At 40.4% G+C, this 18,583-nt stretch overlaps 1 protein-coding gene across 11 annotated transcripts in view; it reads right to left on the bottom strand.

Annotated features, from left to right (window-relative positions):
• PDE11A (phosphodiesterase 11A) overlaps nucleotides 1-18,583 on the bottom strand; it is a 155,866-nt gene that overhangs the window by 39,478 nt on the left and 97,805 nt on the right. For all 11 annotated transcript variants that reach the window (XR_014222011.1, XM_082232795.1, XM_082232798.1 and 8 more), the window contains 3 exons: nucleotides 15,854-16,000; nucleotides 15,636-15,743; nucleotides 5,470-5,579 (listed from right to left, as the gene is read on the bottom strand). Coding sequence is in view for 10 of the 11 variants with exons in the window: in XM_082232795.1 (XP_082088921.1) it covers nucleotides 5,470-5,579; nucleotides 15,636-15,743; nucleotides 15,854-16,000 (365 nt within the window). In the remaining variant the exon portion in view is untranslated. The remainder of the gene's footprint in view (nucleotides 1-5,469; nucleotides 5,580-15,635; nucleotides 15,744-15,853; nucleotides 16,001-18,583) is intronic.

The raw sequence follows: 18,583 nt of genomic DNA, 5'->3' as shown, positions 1-18,583 counted from the left end.
CACACTTGTCTGAGAATCTTCCTTCATATAGTAGGACTTTTGAGAAAATATGCATGGGATTACACAACTTCCCCCCTCTCTTCTGATCAGTGGGTTTTATGGAAGAATTTCTCTCCTGTGTTGGTAACTTACTGTTGTTGCCAGCACAACAGTAAACACAGAAGCAAAAAAAGGATTTGCATCACATAAACCCTTCTTTTTTCTTTAGCCAATCAAGATGGCACCATATCAATAGCATTCAGGATCAACAAAGAGAAAAGCTAAGGCAGTAATAGAATCAGAGACAGGCAAGCAATGAAGGGTTTTAGAGAAATACACTGTTGTTGCACAAAATAAATGGGGGGGGGGCAGTCCCTGATTCACAAGAACAATATGCAGACACTGGGCTGCCTCACACTGTGTCACAAGTGTCACCCCAATTTGTGTAGTATTAGCATTATTCTCACTGTACCTGTTGCTTCTAGTGATAGGCCATTTTAAAAGTTGAAATTGATTTTTAAAAATACATCTGCGCTCTTCTGTGTTCCAAAAACATCTAGTAGGGTTAGCTCTGGTTTCAGCTGAACGTAAGATTGGAAAAGACTTGGATTACAATTACAGTGATTTGATTGAGGGCCCTGCTCCCAGGAAGCCTCAAAAGAGTTCATTTCATTAAAAAGGGTAGTAGACAATTGACTCTTAAGTGATTAATCACTATACTCTTATTTATCAGTGAACTGGCTATCACCAATTCACCATATGTGCCTCCTACCATATCATCTTACAATTTTCTTTTGTGAGACACGGGGGTGCATTTGTTTACATAAGAGTATCACATATGGAGCTAATGGCTTGTTTCTTTTTTATGATTTATAGTCATGTTCTTACAGTGCTGTGTTGATGTACTGCATGAAGTAATATTCTCCACTCCAGTTACAATAAAAATTGACCACAATAAATGCATTATGAGACATTTATCCATACTTTCATTGCAGTTTCTTGTATAGAATTAAGTGACGTGTTATTATGCCTAACTTGCTTACAATCCTTTAAGGGGCCTCAAATGACTCTCTTGCCCATCACCCCCAAAACCCTAGGGTCACCTCGGAATGACTTTCCTAAAGTAGCTCCTGTTTGATATACAATAGAAATGCTCTCTTGGACCACAGGTGCTTTATATACTCTTATTATAATAAATGAAGTTTTCTACATAAAGGAGAGGTGTACAGTGGTACCTCGCAAGACGAAAAACGCGCAAGATGAAAGAGTTTTTCGGTTTTTTGAGTTGCTTCGCAAGACGAATTTCCCTATGGGCTTGCTTCGCAAGACAAAAACGTCTTACAAGTTTGTTTCTTTTTTCTTAAAACCGTTAATACCCAGGGAAACCGTGCTTCGCAAGACGAAAAATTTGCAAGGCGAAAAAACTCGCAGAACGAATTAATTTCGTCTTGCGAGGCACCACTGTATACATGTAGGGCACATACATTAAAAGATGCACAAAATATACAGTCATAAATCATATATATCCACGCACACTTTTAGGTTGGATGCAGCAATTACCTTTGTTTTGTGTAAAGATACTATTAATAATATGTAAGCAAAATTTGCAAAGGGGAGGCTAGACATACAAAAAGTCTAGTGCCAATTACAACTTCATTCTTAATGTAAGCAGCAGCATACAGTAACAAACATGCTACAGTGAACAAGAAAATAGAATGGCATGAAAATGTAGCACCATCAGCACCATGTATATCTACTCAAAAGTAACTCACACTGAATTCAATGGGGCTTACTCCCAGGTAAGCATGTACAGGACTGCAGCCTAACAGTGGAATCGCACGCATGTTTACTTTGAAGTAGAGATGGGGGAATATTTGGTTTGTTCGCATTTTAATGCAAACCTATTTAATTCACACTTCCTGAAGCAATGCACAAACTGAAACACAGCTGTCTCTTGAAATTCACATGTCTACTAATTTTGCAGTGCTGTTCTCCAACCCAGAAATATGGGCAAACGTGTGTAAATTAGGGGACAGTGTGCATAAAAATGCAGATGTCAGTAAAAACATTAAACGAATGTGCATCATATTAAGGAAAATTGCTTGCAAAATGTGTTTATTAGTGAAAATTGTATAGAAATGTGTTTATTAGGAGAAATGGTGACGTATTTTCATTAGGACTTTTAAAAAAATTCACAAACGGATGTTAAAATACGTCAAACTGAACCTAACCTAACACTGGAAAAAGGAAAAACTGAGAGTAACTGAAATTTGCAGATGCATCCATTGCTGCTTTGACTTAAGCCCAACTATATGCATGGAGCTTACTCCCTAGTAAGCACGTTTAGGATTGCCTTCTAAAGTATGGGTACTACGATATCTGTGTGTGTGTGTGTGTGTGTGTGTGTGTGTGTGTGTTGCACATCATTTAAAATGCTAAGTTCAACCATTAAAGGGAAACTATGAAAAGTAATTTAAAAAGTGAGAATTGTTCGAAGGTGAAAAGCAATGGAATTGGTCTGTCACAATAGATTAATGCACGCCAGCATTTCACTTCTGGGATGCAGCCTTAAGTGAAAAGATGGGGTTTGTCGTGGTAGTGGTGGTTGTTTTCTAAAGAAATGAGTATAATGGATTATGCTAGGAAGGAATGGGAGTCTCCTAGGAGCTTATACTACAAAGCTGCCCCATACTGATATTTAATCACCATGGGGCAGCTGTATTGGGGTGGGGTGGGGTAGAATGACTGGGAATCATAATCCCCCAGAGAAAACCATGCTGGGATGTATTAACAGAGCAATTTCGGGAAGCTGTGATGCTGTTTTCAATCACATGCCTCTTGATCTTTCATCACACTCAACCCTGGCACTTAAAAATAATGTTAGACTTGGTTTTAGGAATGAGCGTATGACAATAAATTGTGGAAGTTACAAGTCCTACAGCTGAAGCACTTGACGTGCTATGTCATGATGTGCCTTTTGTTTAAACTCTGTAGTGATTTCCACAGTATTATAGGAAGACTGTAAGCTCTCTAGACAAGCACAAGGGACAGCAAACAACGAACGATAGCCTTTGATTGATGGGTTGGTTTCCTCTTTAAGATACCTTTCTTCTTTTCTTTTGAAAAGGCGAATTGTGCATCATCCCCACAGAAAAAAGTTGGACAGGCTAAACAGGGTTTTGCTTTGCTTTTTTAAAGTTGTCTGAGCAATGATTTATGAATCTATAATCTACCAGGGCATCTTGACAATTCAAAGGCCAGTTCACATGCAACTTTCTCCTTCACGTAGAAACACAAGCATGTACATCTTCACATATTTATTCTAGGCTCCAGCCACTTATGAAAAGGCTCTTAAGCCTGGCCGTAGGCTTGCCATATTTAGAAGAGCAAAAAAGAGGACACATTTGCCTACTTCTTCTTTTAACTATGGATCACTATGATGACTCTACCCATTAAAAAAAGGATGTGTCCTGGAAAAAGAAGACATATGGCAACCCTAACTGGTTGCATTTAAACTAGCATTTCACTGTTGAGTAACAGGACTGGGGCAAGACTTTTGCTGCCTGGGAAAGAGAATCAAATGGTGCCTCCCAAATCAATGCACACAGTCCCCAAGGGTCATCCCAAAAGCACCTCTTCCTCTCCCTAGCAGTAAAAGCACAATAATAGTATTGTTATAGATTTATAGGTGCTAGAAAGTAATTAAGGTTTGTAGTGTCAAAGCTAATTTCAATGGAGGCAATAGCCAGACTCTCGTGTATTTAAGATGCCTGTTTGCTGCTGTTAGTCCCTTGGAACTAGCATATGCAAAGAGTTAAGTAACTTAGGCAAACTTCCTGACTTGTGTATCAGCCACTACCTTTAATTCTAGGCCATCAACATGTGTAAAAGCTAATTTCCTTTGGGGTAATGTCCCATTAACAGGTCAAAATCCAGTCATAGTAGCAAGCACCACAGAAAATGAGGAGGGGAAAAAATAAAATACTATTATCTATTTCTGGTTCCTCCTACAGCAACCGTTTGGGTGGAGGGTCATTTTAAAAACGCAGCACCTTTCCGGTTGCCTTACTATTTCCCATGGTTTAATAGAGCAGAACGTAAGCATGAGTTGGTTTGGCGGATTTACTTAAATTGTATCTCACCTTTCAATCCAGTAATAACCTTGGCTTATATAAAATACTGTGTCTAAGGTAGGGTAGGATCAAGCTACAACAACAGGCTAGTGAAAGGGCAGATACTGTACATGCAAGCCCTCGCATTTACCCAGGCAAGTGATAGGTAATACAGTGGTACCTCGGGTTAAGTACTTAATTTGTTCCGGAGGTCCGTTCTTAACCTGAAACTGTTCTTAACCTGAGATACCACTTTAGCTAATGGGGCCTCCTGCTGCCGCTGCACCGCCGTTGCGCAATTTCTGCTCTCATCCTGAAGCAAAGTTCTTAACCTGAGGTATTATTTCTGAGTTAGTGGAGTCTGTAACCTGAAGCGTCTGTAACCCGAGGTACCACTGTACCAGCCACCCTTTCTCAACATGTTGTGCCCTGTGATGGTGGGAAACTACAGTGGTACCCGGGTTACAAACACCTCGGGTTATAAACACATCGGGTTACAGACTCCGCTAACCCGGATGTAGTACCTCGGGTTAAGAACTTTACCTCAGGATGAGAAAGGAAATCCGTGGCAGCAGCAGCGGGAGGCCCCATTAGTGAAAGCGCGCCTCAGGTTAAGAACGGTTTCAGGTTAAGAACGGACCTCTGGAACAAATCAAGTTCGTAACCAGAGGTACCACTGTACAACTTTTGTCTTGCTGGAGTTAAGTGCCTGGCCTGCTGTTGAGCTGGGGTGTGGGCAGCTGATTCAGCTCCAAGCGATCCACTGCTTTTGTGGATTGCCAACTCACTATCCTACAAAATGGACCGTGGAGGACATAGCAAAAAACCTTCCGACCCATAAACTGGAGTAAGAGCTACAGAGATATTACAAATAAGAAGCATCTCCCCCTGCGTTTTGTAGTAATATGTTCATATTAGCCCAGAAGGACCCCGTTTCTGAAAGCACCTGTTTCTGTTTTGAATGCAATCAAGTTATGTTTCTTTTAATATTGCCTGAAAATCTGCATAGCTGCAAAACAGAACCAAGAAAGACAGATGGGGAATTTTCTAATGCTCTCCATTTTGGCATGCGCAGGTATGTAAATGAATGTGGTATTCCAAGAGTGGAACAACCAGAATCTGTGTCATGGTTTTATACAAGGAAGAAATTTACATGGAACAAGCCAAATCAACAGCATGATGCCAAAGTGATTTAAAGCTGTTGGGTGTTTTTTTTTTTGGGGGGGGAGAATAGGAAATTATTTGGGTGAATAGTCTCTCTTAAAGGCAAGCATAAAAATACTCTGCTGTGCAAGGCAACTTAAAATCAACGCTTTCTTCTGCATTCTTCTTCTAATACATGTAAGGAAAACAAAGAATTAAGAAAGAAGTAACATACTTTGCTTGAAAGGCATTGTTTGTTCCTCTGTGGTCAAGGTCATGGCACAAACATCCCACAATCAACGCTAAAATTTCAATTTCTGTCAGAATCTCCTGAAATCCTGCTGTCTGAAAACAGGGAAAACAAATATTGATGATGTCAGTAACTTCAGTGATCCATGATGCCACTAAAAATTAAAACTAGTACGTAATAGGAAAACGTACAGAGATTGACTTCTTTATTTCTTAGACTATTTTATGCCCCCTTTCAGAGTTAAAACCTTTACAATGTAATTAAAATAAAATACATAAAATATGAGACAATTCATAAAAAATAAAAAGAATAAAACTAAACAAGCATTCAGACAAATATTCAAAGTTTGCACACACACACACCCAAGATGAATCTGGGAACAGGCTTAGGAAGCAGGGCATAACTTCCCCACTTCAAAACTGTTTAGATACCCTTCTTGGCATATGTAAACAAAACTTGTCAACTAAAACAACATTCATTTTCCCATTTTAAACTTTGGAGGTGCTTAACACAGGGCAAGAGCTAAAAGCACTTCTGAACTTTCATTTTAGAAAACAAGTAAGCACGCTGATAAACTTGAATTGCAACCATTTCTTTTTCTTGGATAAACAAGTTTGTTTTGATGCATTCATTTGTTTGCTTATTTATTTAAATTTTATCCGACGATCACAGGGCCATTCACAACATAAATGTTGTAGTCTACATACTTTTGTGCAGTTTTTCTGTTCTGGAAAAAGTAATCTATATGTAAGATTTAACATAATTTCCATAAGAAAAAGAAAGCTGGAATAAGTAGGGTTTTAAAACCCGTTTTTAAAAAACTGTATCAATATATATATATCGATAGACAAAGAGTGCTACAGAAGTGGAACCACCACTGAGAAGGCCTTTTCTCTCTCTCGAATGCTTCCCTGTTACACCCAATTTACTGTTCTGAGCTTTGGAACCCATGAATGTGGATTTACAGTGCAAATAAAGCACCAGCCTTGTCTTTGCCAGTAATATACTTGCTCATACATCACAATATTGCCAAAGTGGAATTAAAAAAATAATAAATGCCTCCATTTCATCAGACACTGTGCTTTTCTGATGACATTGTAACCAGGAAGCCAGTTGGCCAAATTTACCAACTGGTTTCGCATCAGTAACTGGGCCATGGAGCAGGAAGCTTTCCATCTGGTGTGGTCATGTATTACACAGCTATCATGTTAAGAATGCCGTAAGGGAAGCACTAAAGGAAGGGAAGCAGAATTAGCCATCTTCTATGCAGTATTTTGTTACTGCAATCTCCTTGCTGAGCCTGTAAAAGTCTTTTATTTTCATTTTCTCATTTATACCACACCTATCTGGCTGGTTCTCCCCAACCACTCTTGTACGAGGCTTCACTATGCAGAGATAGTTGGGCGTGGAATCAAGAAGGAACCTCCTTCACCGGTGCTGATGCAAGCCTCTCCCTCACCCTGGGTCTATGCTTTAAGACTGCAGGTTGTCCTTGCCTTTGGGTACCGGGAAGGCAGCAATGGTCGGTGCTGTTGCCCTGGAGGAGAACAGCCTCTTTGTGGTGCAGGAAGCAATGGTGTAGAAAGAGGACACCAAGCCCCCAAGAACTTTTCAAGCTTGCACCCCAGTCAGAGATGCAGTAACAAGCTTTCCTTTATTTTCGCTTCCCTCCCCACCCCTACCCTCAATGGTTACTGGGCAGATGTGAACCGTGATCCAAAATATCTGGAGGTCAGCAGGTTGGGGAAGGCTGATTTAGAGGCTTTTGTTGTCCTCAGTAGTGTAGTGTGGGCTGCCAGTGCAGCAAGTGTTGTGCTGCCCTAGTGGACCGGGCAGCTGGGGTGAGGGTGCATGCAGAGGGGGAACTGAGCACACCAAGAGGCTCCTCGCCCACCACATCCACCCACCTGCCCACTAGACCAAACAGCCTGCCGCCGTGCCTCAGCTGCCAGGGCTCCACGCCTGTCGTGGGGGCGCCTGATTGCGCCCCCTCAAAAATGTGTGCCCGGGGCCACAGCCCCCCTGGCTCCCCCTCTGGTTGTCCTCAGTGCCCCATTCTATCCAACACACAGAACTGCATGTTTCTTCTCTACAGCTCTGTATAATGGGACTATGCCACATATTTCGGTATTAGTTTCCCCCAGTTAAACTATGTTTAGCTATATACATTATCCTGAGCTCCTTGGACAAAGGGTACGTTAAAAACATAGTAATGAATAAGTAGTGCTGACCTACTCTGCTAAGTTGGTGGAACATAACAGGTACGCTTGCAGCGCCAGCATAATGCAGCAAGCCATTGCAATATAATTTGATCCTTTTTTTCCTTTTCTTTTTTAATCACCCTAATCCTTACTATCCGAAGCTCTATGTGCCACTAAATCAGCTCATAGGATCAGGCTATTATTTATTAATTTTTGCTTCCAGTGAAGATTTTATTTGTAAAATAAATAAAATTGTGTGCAAACTGGACGTTTTGTGTCATAATTAAAGGACATTGGCTAAAAGCAGACACAACTCTTAAAGAATAAATTCAGCTGTAGTTGATCAAAAAAGAAATCTTGTAATAAAGTAGGTAAAAATTATTACAAAAGCATCGTTTTCAGTGTATGCTATGGGGGCAGGAAAATTATTTGCTTAGTGAGGCACTAGACAAGTGATTATGTTTCCCTTTGCTTTAAAAACTGAAACATGTAAAGGAAAATGCACAGCACAAGATGATAGGAGAGCAAAATTTATTTTCGCCAAAAAATTAATGACCTTAACTCACAAGTGCCAGAGTCTAAAGTGAGTTATGGAGGTCATTTTTTCATGTGAGGAAATTAATTGCATCGTATCTGGTCTGCTTTTATGTGCTTTGTTGTTAGCACACTGCATTTATGTATAATTATTTGCTATATTTATGAGTTGTGGAAAGAAAAATAAAATGTTGAAGAGTATCTGAAGAAATATGAGTGTAAAACAAAAACACACACAAAAAATTGGGCTGATCTTGAGGTTGATCCTACAGTCAAAATTCCTTACTCAAACGAGTAGTCTCATTACAATCAATGAAAGCAGTCATGGGAGTTAAAATGATGGATGCGTAGGTTGCAGCACCAGGTCTGCAGCTCTCAAAGGCCAAACCATACAGGGGTAACAGTATAAATCACGGAACGTATAAAAGGACTGCAGAGCTGTGAAGTTATTTTAAAACTTTAATGCTGCATTGCATAGCAGGACTCCCTGATGGAATGAAAACACTCACAGCCATACACTGCTTAGGTTGAAACTGTGTTTTTGAAAACTGTGCGTTCCTCTTCACTCTTTGTAAATTGAGTGGTTCCCCCACTTTGGGTGCTAGAAAAGTATTAATAGTTCTGTTGATGCCATGTAACAGATTGGACAAAACAAGTCCATGTGGTATAAGTTGCCGCAAATTTAGCTTTAATAGCAGCAAACCATTGTGAACATTAAGGGTAACGTGCATGGGGAATTGAACCTCTTTCTCCCAATCAACATGGCTTGGTAATCCAAATCGAGGCAGCCCAGCACCATAAACCTAAACGAATTGCCAGTGTTTGAAGGAAGCCACCATTCTACGTGGTAGTAGGATCAGAGCCTCACAGCGAGGAGGAAGTTAAGCCAGGGATGAGAAACCTGTAGCCTTCTAGATGTCCCAACAGCCTCAGACTCCATTTTCTGCCAACCTAGCAATTTGAAAGCACACCAGTGCAAGTAGATAAATAGGTACCACTGCAGTGGGAAGGTATACAGCGTTTCCATGCGCTCTGGCTTCCGTCATGGTCCTCCATATGCCAATAGCGGTTTAGTCATGCTGGCCACATGACCTGGAAAGCTGTCTGTAGTCAAACACTGGCCCCCTCGGCCTGAAAAGCGAGATGAGTGCCGCACCCCATAGTCACCTTTGAATGGACTTAACTGGATGGAGGTCATTTACCTTCTACCTTTACTTCAAAACACGGACATGCAGAATCCACTAATTAAAAATTTAAAAGCAACAAGAAATTATTAAAACACTGTATTTTATTTTTGGCCTAGGCCATGAGAAATAAGTTCTCATGATGGTACTCTGATTTTCCTTTCTTCAACTTAGTAACCTCCAATATAACCTGGAATTCCAGGCTCAGTGATGTATTTATAAGCGTCTTTGGAGTACAAACTTAAGTGATTCCATAGCAGTCCTACCAGAGCAGAAATTTAGTATACCGTATATATCATATAGATAAATACAAATTCAGCAGTGATGGCTTTAAATTTCTCCCTTGATCACAAGGTCTACTTATCATTATTTTCATTTAATCTTTGATTTACATACTGAATATACGTTCAGTTTCCAAAAATTGGAAGCAATATTGGAATTAATTGTAACTTTGCATAGTATTGGGCTATAAAACAGTACAGAGTTAGACTAGATGTCCCTCCTGGTCTTTCCAAGCAACATAATCTTTTATTTCTATAACATATCTTACTGAGATCAGTTTTCTATAAATGCTAAGACTTGGGGGTGCATTCAGACTTGGGGATTTTTTGTGTTAGTTTTCCTGGTTATAATGCTGGTGCTTCTGTCCTGGTTTCTAATGTTCTTTTTATACTGCATTACCTCTTGTGTTACGGAACTGTGGCTTTGAGATCAAAGTATCTCCAAGTCACACAAAATTTCATTTACACCAGTGGGCATGGTGTGACACAACAGCAGACCTCATCGGACAGGTCACCACCTTTTGTGTGCAGGCGTGCTTCTGTTTGCCCTTGATTCCCCCATGAAACAGCAGGAAAGAACAGTATGCCAGAATACCACCCCAAATTACATCATGTGACTGGGGGCGACGTGCTCCATGAAAACTGTGGGGAAACTACGCTGCAAAACTCCCACAATTTTCCAGGTTAACAGGGTTGCAAACATTTATTTTCTGGAAGCAATTAACTTGGAAATGAGTGCAAAAGTTCAGTTAGAGTCCACTAGGTTTCCAGGAGGGGCGTTTATGTTGTGTGAAAGATCACATCAAAAAAACACAAAAATTATCAGGGAAGGAAACTTGAGAGGAAACAGAATAAAGTACTGTCTGATTAGAGCCTAGGTTAGGTGCCCAGTATCATGTAATGTACTTAGTAGAAAGTAGGAAGAAGTATTAGTAGGAAGAAGTATTAATTCATTAAAAAGAAACACACATGCTTTTCTCCCTTGCTATCTATTATTCATTACCCTTCTGTTTCTCTGAACTTGACCACACTGACATCCCCAACATCGTTTTTAAACATGTAAGATCCACGTTTAAGGATATATAAATAAATAAAAGCCAAATAACGTGTCAGTGTGTTTACTGTAATAGCCAGTAATAAAAGTGCTGAACTGCAGCTCTTCAGCATAACCTCATTGACAGTATTACTATAAAATCTAAGATAATAATATACGTGTGCCCCCACACACATTACCAGTAAGTTGTATAAGATTATTACGTTCCATAAGGAGCTATGTAATGCTTAGGAAGAAAAATGAGCAGAATGGCAAAATATGTGCTTATATTTCAAGGTCTCTTTACTTAAAGTGTCTGTTGTTCTGGAGTTTACTTACATCATTACCACACATAGGAACAATGTTAATGGAATGGCCATTTATGAGTACAAACTGCAAAGGGAAAAGTGATTCTTCTAGAAAAACATTACACGATGTGCTTATCAGTCACATATAAATTTATCCTTTGGCCTTTTACATTTGGTCTTGTACTTTTAAACTCAATGGTACAGTCAGAAATCTGATGCATACTCTGTATACTTTATGCGTAATTAAACATTCTGTTCAATTTAGGTTATTTTAACCGCAAACAACCAAATTGCTAGTCTTTATTCAGGCTTTCAAAAGATTGATAATAGTTCCATGTAGTGGAATGTGGCAGGATCTGTTCCTCCCCTATGCACATTCATTAGAACATCAATAGAGGTTCTCCATGTGTATGGCTGTACATGGGGGGGGGCAGGGTTGAAGGGCTCTACAGATATTTTAATAAACATACATCGATTGGGGGAGTGGATCCTTCCGTTGAATTCTGGCCCAACTGCAGCTAAGGTCATTATCCCATTCTGAACACTTGAAAAAGCTTAGGTAGCATTAGAATGAATAATTCCGAACCCTTCTGGACAACATAATATTAGTCTCAATTTCACTTTTTAACATATCTTCAACTCTAAATGCTGACTAGCCAGAAGCGCAACTGTGCTAAGTCTGTTGAGAGAAAACATCAGGCCGATGCAGAGCTTTGTCTGAGGCCCAGGGTGGGAGTCTTTCTAGAATAAAGTTATAAACTAAAAGACAAAAAGAGAAGAAGCCGCCAGTCCCTGGTGGGGTCCCCTGTTTGGCTTAGCCTTCTGAAGCCCTGGGCAAGTGTACCCAACTTTCCCCCCGCCTCCAGCTGTTGCACGGGCCTGGAAAACACCAGAGAATCCTTAAAATCAATACACTTATCATTGCATGAGCATTTTGTAGGCAGAACCTACTTCATCAAATGCATAAATGTGGACAGTAGAGGGGTGTCAACGATGAGATTAAAAGATAAAAGGAGCAGATCCAGTCACTTGAAGTGAAAGAATCCCACAGATGTAGAACAGCGCAGGCACATGCACCCTTGGTGTACCAGACAGAACTGCGCAACGCTGCGTGACACACAATGCTGTCGCTGTGACAGGCATAATACTTATGATTGGACTTGTCCGACGTTGTGTCATTGTATTTTAAAAGCAGCCACAAGAGTGCTCCCATTTTGATCAGAATAGCAACACTGGTGGAGAGCCCTTCCCCTGAACAATATTCCCTTTGAAACTCCCCCCTCCCCACCTTCTATTAACCCTGGGAGGTGAAATGCAAGTGCCTATATTGTGTCCATCTTTCTTCTGAAAGGGAGCTACCAGCAGCCGGACTGGTGGAGATTCAGAACAGCGAAGCGGCACAGAAGTACCGCTAGTACCACAGCTCCAATCCAATTCCCACCGGCAACCTGCTCCTTTTGAGTTAACATTAAAATGGTGGGAGATCTTACCACATCTGTTTGGGAGGGACCTTAAACATTTCCAGACTTTGTTGAAACCAACGAGAACAGCACCAGTCTGTCAATGAACCTAATTTTCTATTTTCTACTACATTTTTATTTATTTTTTATTGCAATGAGCTTAAGGTCAGAAATCTCTCAAATGAAATGTTCAACCCTTGGTTTCTATGTTTGCTGTGCTTAACATTCAAGTAGTGTCAAACCTTCCCTTTTAGACTAGTCTGTCTGTCTTGTGTAGATCTGTATAATACATTTTTTGGCATATATCATGTTGGCGGATATGGAAGAGAATTGACTCAAAAGAGTATGAGAGTAGATACAGAAGGAAAAAGAATTTGTTCTCTGTTCATGGCGAGTAGCCTGTGATCTGTATACCAATCGAGGCCTTTCCTGAGACTGCTTTCAGGGCAGAGGCTTTAACTACGGACTTTATCTGCTATTGCTGTCCTCTAGTAGGCCTAACACATCACATTATTCGCACTTCAGAAAGTATGCATAGTTTTATTTTGAAGGAAACGCAGCTGTGCAAGACCCTGATCCACTAAACTATGGTTTATTATACACATTCCACCAAAACTTGTGGCCAGTGAAGTCAGGATAAAAGTTTAAATAGAAGCAGACTTTCAATTCCATCAGGTACATGTTTAATGAGATAAAAGTGTCACTGTGTTCACTGCATTTGACTCCCAGGTAAGTGTGCACAAGATTTCAAATGTGCCTAAAACTGAGTGCTCAGTATTATTGCAGCACTAGGTGTTTCTTTTCCATCAAGATGGAGCACTACAAGTCATTCCCATAACTAAAAGTATCTTAGTTGAATACGTAAATACACACGTATTCTAGAGTCGCTTCTGGAGTCTCACATCTGACTAAGAACTACAGTGGGACCTTGGTTTACAAACTTAATCCATTCCGTAAGTCCGTTCTTAAACCAAAACCGTTCTTAAACCGAGGCGTGCTTTCCCTAATGAGGCCTCCCGCTGCCGGTGCCCTTCCACCATTCGGCTTCTATTCTTAGACCGAGATAAAGTTCGCAAACCGGGACACTACTTCCAGTTTTGCGGAGTCGTAAACTGAATAGTTCGTACACAGGGCTGTTCTTCAACCGAGGTACCACTGTAGTGACATTCCAACAATATCATTTTAAGGCCTAATTCATACAACCACTTGCAACTGCACAGGGACTTCTAGTGAACTTCAGGCAACCATTTCATGACAGGGATGTGTGCGTAATCCATTTTTATGAATGGGGTCATCATGCAACCTACAAAGGTGGGAGAAGGAAGGGTTGTTGCATAGCAAGCCATTCACAATGACAGATTCCCCATGACTCTCTGCCAATGGGGGGGGGGGTAGTGCCTTGTTGTAGAGAAGAAAAGGTCATGTGAATTTGCTCTAAGAGTTGACACATAAGTAGTGCAGGCTGAGAAGTGGGAAACAGTTGTCTGGGAAATAGCTCGCATTTGGCAGTGTTTTGACAATTAGCTGTGCAGATATTCACAGATCCACAGCCAAGAGATAGACATTTTAACCCTATCAAAACAAAACAACAACAACAACAAAGACCCGACACTGTCCAAACAATTGCAATTCCACTTGATCCTGCTGTTTGGTAGTTATTCAATCCAGATGAAAAGAAGCTGTTTCATCATCAAACAATAAAACATGCTGTCATCCCTCACCAGCTCCAGAAAGAAACCTAAAACAATTCTGGCCTTTGAGCTCCACCTAGCGGACGTCTTGCATTGAGGTCTGTATTGTTATGAGCAAAAGCGGCAGCACAAATGTGGAAGCATTCATCAGAACAGTTATCAAGCAGGTTTTGATTTTTATGTAGCATTTTAGCAACGAAATATAAAAATGAAAACCTTCAAATAATTTATCTATGTTGTCAAACAGATGATGGATCAGCTTAGAGTGCACAGATGAGCAGACTGGGGGCACAATGCCATGATTTAAGTGCAAATGTACATGTGTGTGTTTTATTAAATGTGGAAGTCTAAGGGGAAGTGGGGAATTGACAGCTGGGAAGGACCATCAACTCCAAACTTATTCAGTGAGTGAGGCCTCATATTGTCAAGGTGTCCCTGCTGGCAATTTGTCTACATTAAAAAAGAACAAGAAGAAAACTGAAGGTATGTGATCAGCACCTTGCATAAATGTGATGTGGAAGTAATAATTCTCGGTGTCTTGGTTAAATTTTCTTATGCCTTCCCCAAAGCCAAAGCAAATTGTTCGCCTGTCTTCATGAAGCTGGTTGTAAACACCTGGCACCGCTAAGAAATTCTGGCACACTAGAATAAAATGTTAAAATAGCATACTCCCTTGTCCTCCCATTACATCCTTGAACCCCTGAACCTAGCAGCTCTTCTTAACCAGTTCAACCCAGGTTTCCCTCCTTCGTCACCTCTTTTCTTCACCTGAAATGTCCAGTTTACCTGTATCCTTTAACTGTTTCCCCATCACCATAATATAAAGGCTCCTGTTGACAGCTGCAGCTTACCAGTTAAAGATTCCAGTTTCGGATAAAGTGGAATGCTCACTTTACTATTCCCACTGAAGTTTCTTTGCCAGCTGCCTGGTCCTTCCTTACAATCTCTCACCATGTACTTGATTAGCAGCTCAGTGCTCTTTGGGGAATTAAAGTGCGCAAATCTTCAGCCCCATTTAAATTCATGCATCTTAAAATCTATGGTTACATGCCCAAGTCCTACTTTCCTCGATGGGACCAGCACGCTGAACTTTCTCTGGATTACAGGCACGTTGGCAGAGTTGGGATTTTATGAAGCAATGACTTCTAGGCTGTGTGTGTGTGTGTGTGTGTGTGTGTGTGTGTAAAACCCATTCTTTTAAGATTAGGTTCTATAACAATAAGGTCAGTATCATACAACTGCCATCTGTGGTTCCATTCTTTCACAGTGCTCAAACCCTGTCAAATGTTGCCAAATAAGCGCTGCCAAATTAGGTATCAAATTAGGACCCTTTATTCTCTTGGGCGCTTACATCTCAATATTTTTTTTAAATGCCGTATTAGCAAGGGGAAGAGGAAACAAATGTTCGGACAACAACGTGGAATAGTATCATAAGATGCCTGCCACTCAAGATACTCACAGTTAACATGGCAAACATGAGCTGGCACACATTGAAAGCGTGCCTCCAGTTGTGGTACAGGACCATTCGGTAATTTTTCCTCACTGTCAAAAGCCACCTACACAACGTCTGAAATGGAAAAGTACAAATCGCATCAGGGACACTTAACACGGACAAATGGGCACAACCACCGCCAAAACCAAAGCAGTGCCGATTATCTTTGCACAACAGATGGTTACCTCATAGTCAATTTTAAATTTCTGCACCATTCCAAGCTCCATGAACATCCGGAGGGCTGCAGTTATCATGGCGTCCGTGTCGAGGGAGAAGTCGTCAAAATGGATGTTGTCTATGCCAAGCTCTGACACAAGTGGAATGTTTGCTGCCTGGAATTACCCAAAGACAATGAGAAAACTTCTCATGCGCAGCCCAGGCTCTTTCTAGCCGCACTTTCTTAGAACAAATGTTTCCCAAATCCATTTAGACAACCTAGAAATGGCAATTGCAAAATGTATGGTGGAAATCTGGGAAGGGAGAGAAAACTACAAAATGGAAGTGCAACCCCTCTAGTATCAAAACTGCAACAAGATCCATTCTGTTAAATCTGGGGTGGGAAACCTGTGGTCCTCTAGATGTTGTTGCGTTCCATCTTGCAGAATGGCCAATGCTGAGGGATGGCAGGTGTTTTAGTCTAGCAACCCCTGGAGGGCCACAGGTTCTCCATGACTTAAATGGAGACTGCCTAGAAACTTCACTGAAATAGCATTTGGACAAATGGCTGTGTATGTATATGACCTATGTATGCTCAGCAGAATAAATATGTCCTGCTTCACAGGTTATGTTTTATGAATGATGCTCCACCTCCTACAAAAGGAACGTGTAAAGTAGTCCTGAGCTAGCATTGCAAGAGCTGTCAGCTCTACAGCAGCTGCAATGGATTTGCATTACAAGACAAACTTGAAAAAACACGTAAACGTAATAGGTTGTATAACAACAATGGTAAAGTTATTTACTAGAAACTATTCTCAAAATAAGGGACGCGGGTGGCGCTGTGGGTTAAACCACAGAGCGTAGGACTTGCCGATCAGAATGTCGGCGGTTCGAATCCCTGCAACGGGGTGAACTCCCACTGCTCGGAAATGGCGGAAATGACTGGCAGAATCCGAGACCAAGGAGAAGAGTCGGTGGAAGAAGATTGGAGGAAATTTAAAAATTATTTACAGAAACATTGTAAAATTTTTGAATGTTGATGACTTTGAAATGAATTCAAGGGGTTCTAGCAACAAGGTAAAATGCAAGATGGGATTGATAATAGATAAACTAAATTGATTATGAATTTGCTGAACCAACTTTAAAAAAGGGATACAAAAAAGGGAGGCGTGAGGAAGTCAGGAAAATAAGTTAACTAAAGAGGAGTTAAAAAAGAGGGAGTTTTGTTTTTTTGTTTTTTCTCTTTATGTGTTTTTCATTTTTCTTCTTTTTTGTGTTCAATGTTTGTATTTTTGTATTTTGACTTTGTACTTTTCTGTTCTTGTACTTTTTTCTTCTGTTTTTGTTTTCTTTTTGATCTTCTTTATTGAGAAAACTTAATAAAATATTAATTAAAAAAAAAACCTCCCACTGCCAACCTAGCAGTTTGAAAGCACATCAAAGTCCAAGTAGATAAATAGGTACCACTCCGGCGGGAAGGTAAACGGCGTTTCCGTGCGCTGCTCTGGTTCACCAGAAGTGGCTTAGACATGCTGGCCACATGACCTGGAAGCTGTACGCCAGCTCCCTTGGCCAATAAAACGAGATGAGTGCCACAACCCCAGTCGGTCACGACTGGACCTAACGGTCAGGGGTCCCTTTACCTTTACTTCTCAAAATTAGATACAGCTTCTCATAATGTCAAAATCAACATCGTGACATAACATATGAAAATGCAGCTTATTCAGTTGACCACCAAGTCCAGTATGTACAAAATGTGATTCCTTTCTAATTTCTTCATCTTCTCTTGTATTTTTCTATCTGACGTATTCCTTAGAAGAGTACCATGAAACAGTCTTGTACGTGTCTAATGAAGATGATAAGGTTGGTTGACATAAGAAACTGGCACTGGTAGATGCTGGCACAGGTAGACAGGACAAGGATTCCTGGATATTCCCCTGTTTCGCCCCAAGGGGCTTCATCAGCTGTGTGTAGTTCGTTACTGTATATAACAGCTACATGGATCCTATTCATGATAGATTTGTTCTTTTTTCCCAATTTTTTTATTGATTTTCCAGAATTTTTAAACAAACAAACATAAATCTTAACTGTACTTACCTTTTTGTGATAGATTCTTAGTCAAATAAGGTCTACCAACCTTATCATCTTCATTAGACACTTACAAGACTCTTTCATGGTACTCTTCTAAGGAATACGTCAGATAGAAAAATACAAGAGAAAATGAAGAAATTAGAAATGAATGTACTATGCGACTGACAAAAAAGAATCGCATTTTGTAGATACTGGACTTGGTGGTCAACTGAATCAGCTGCATTTTAATATGTTATGTCACGATGTTGATATTGACATTATGAGAAGCTGTTATCTAATTTTGAGATGTAGTTTCCAGTAAATAACTTTTAAATTGTTATTATACAGCCTATTACGTTTACGTGTTTTTCAAGTGGATTTGCGTAATATAGGCATTCTAGTGGTTTTGATTACGAGACAAAGCGGCAATTCTAAACCTTGGGAGTTAAGTGGCGAAGGGGAATTTCAGAGTCTTTAAAATGCTCATCTTTCCAAAGCTACATCAAACACACCCTTGGCAAATCCGCACATGAAGATATTTGGCTATTGCACTGGCATGGATTGTATGAAACTCCATGTGACTGCAGTGCAGTTTTGGAAGTTACATACCAGGACTGGCAACAGATTCGAAAGTTAAAAACCAGCACGTGCCATCGCTTTCACAGCTGGCTGGAAGTGCTTGCTTGTCA

This window comes from Podarcis vaucheri, assembly GCF_965113315.1.
Source record: "Podarcis vaucheri genome assembly, chromosome: 1".
Taxonomy (NCBI): Eukaryota; Metazoa; Chordata; class Lepidosauria; order Squamata; family Lacertidae; genus Podarcis; species Podarcis vaucheri.
The sequence above is the reverse complement of the archived record's forward strand: the minus strand, read 5'-3'. Positions and strand labels throughout refer to the sequence as shown.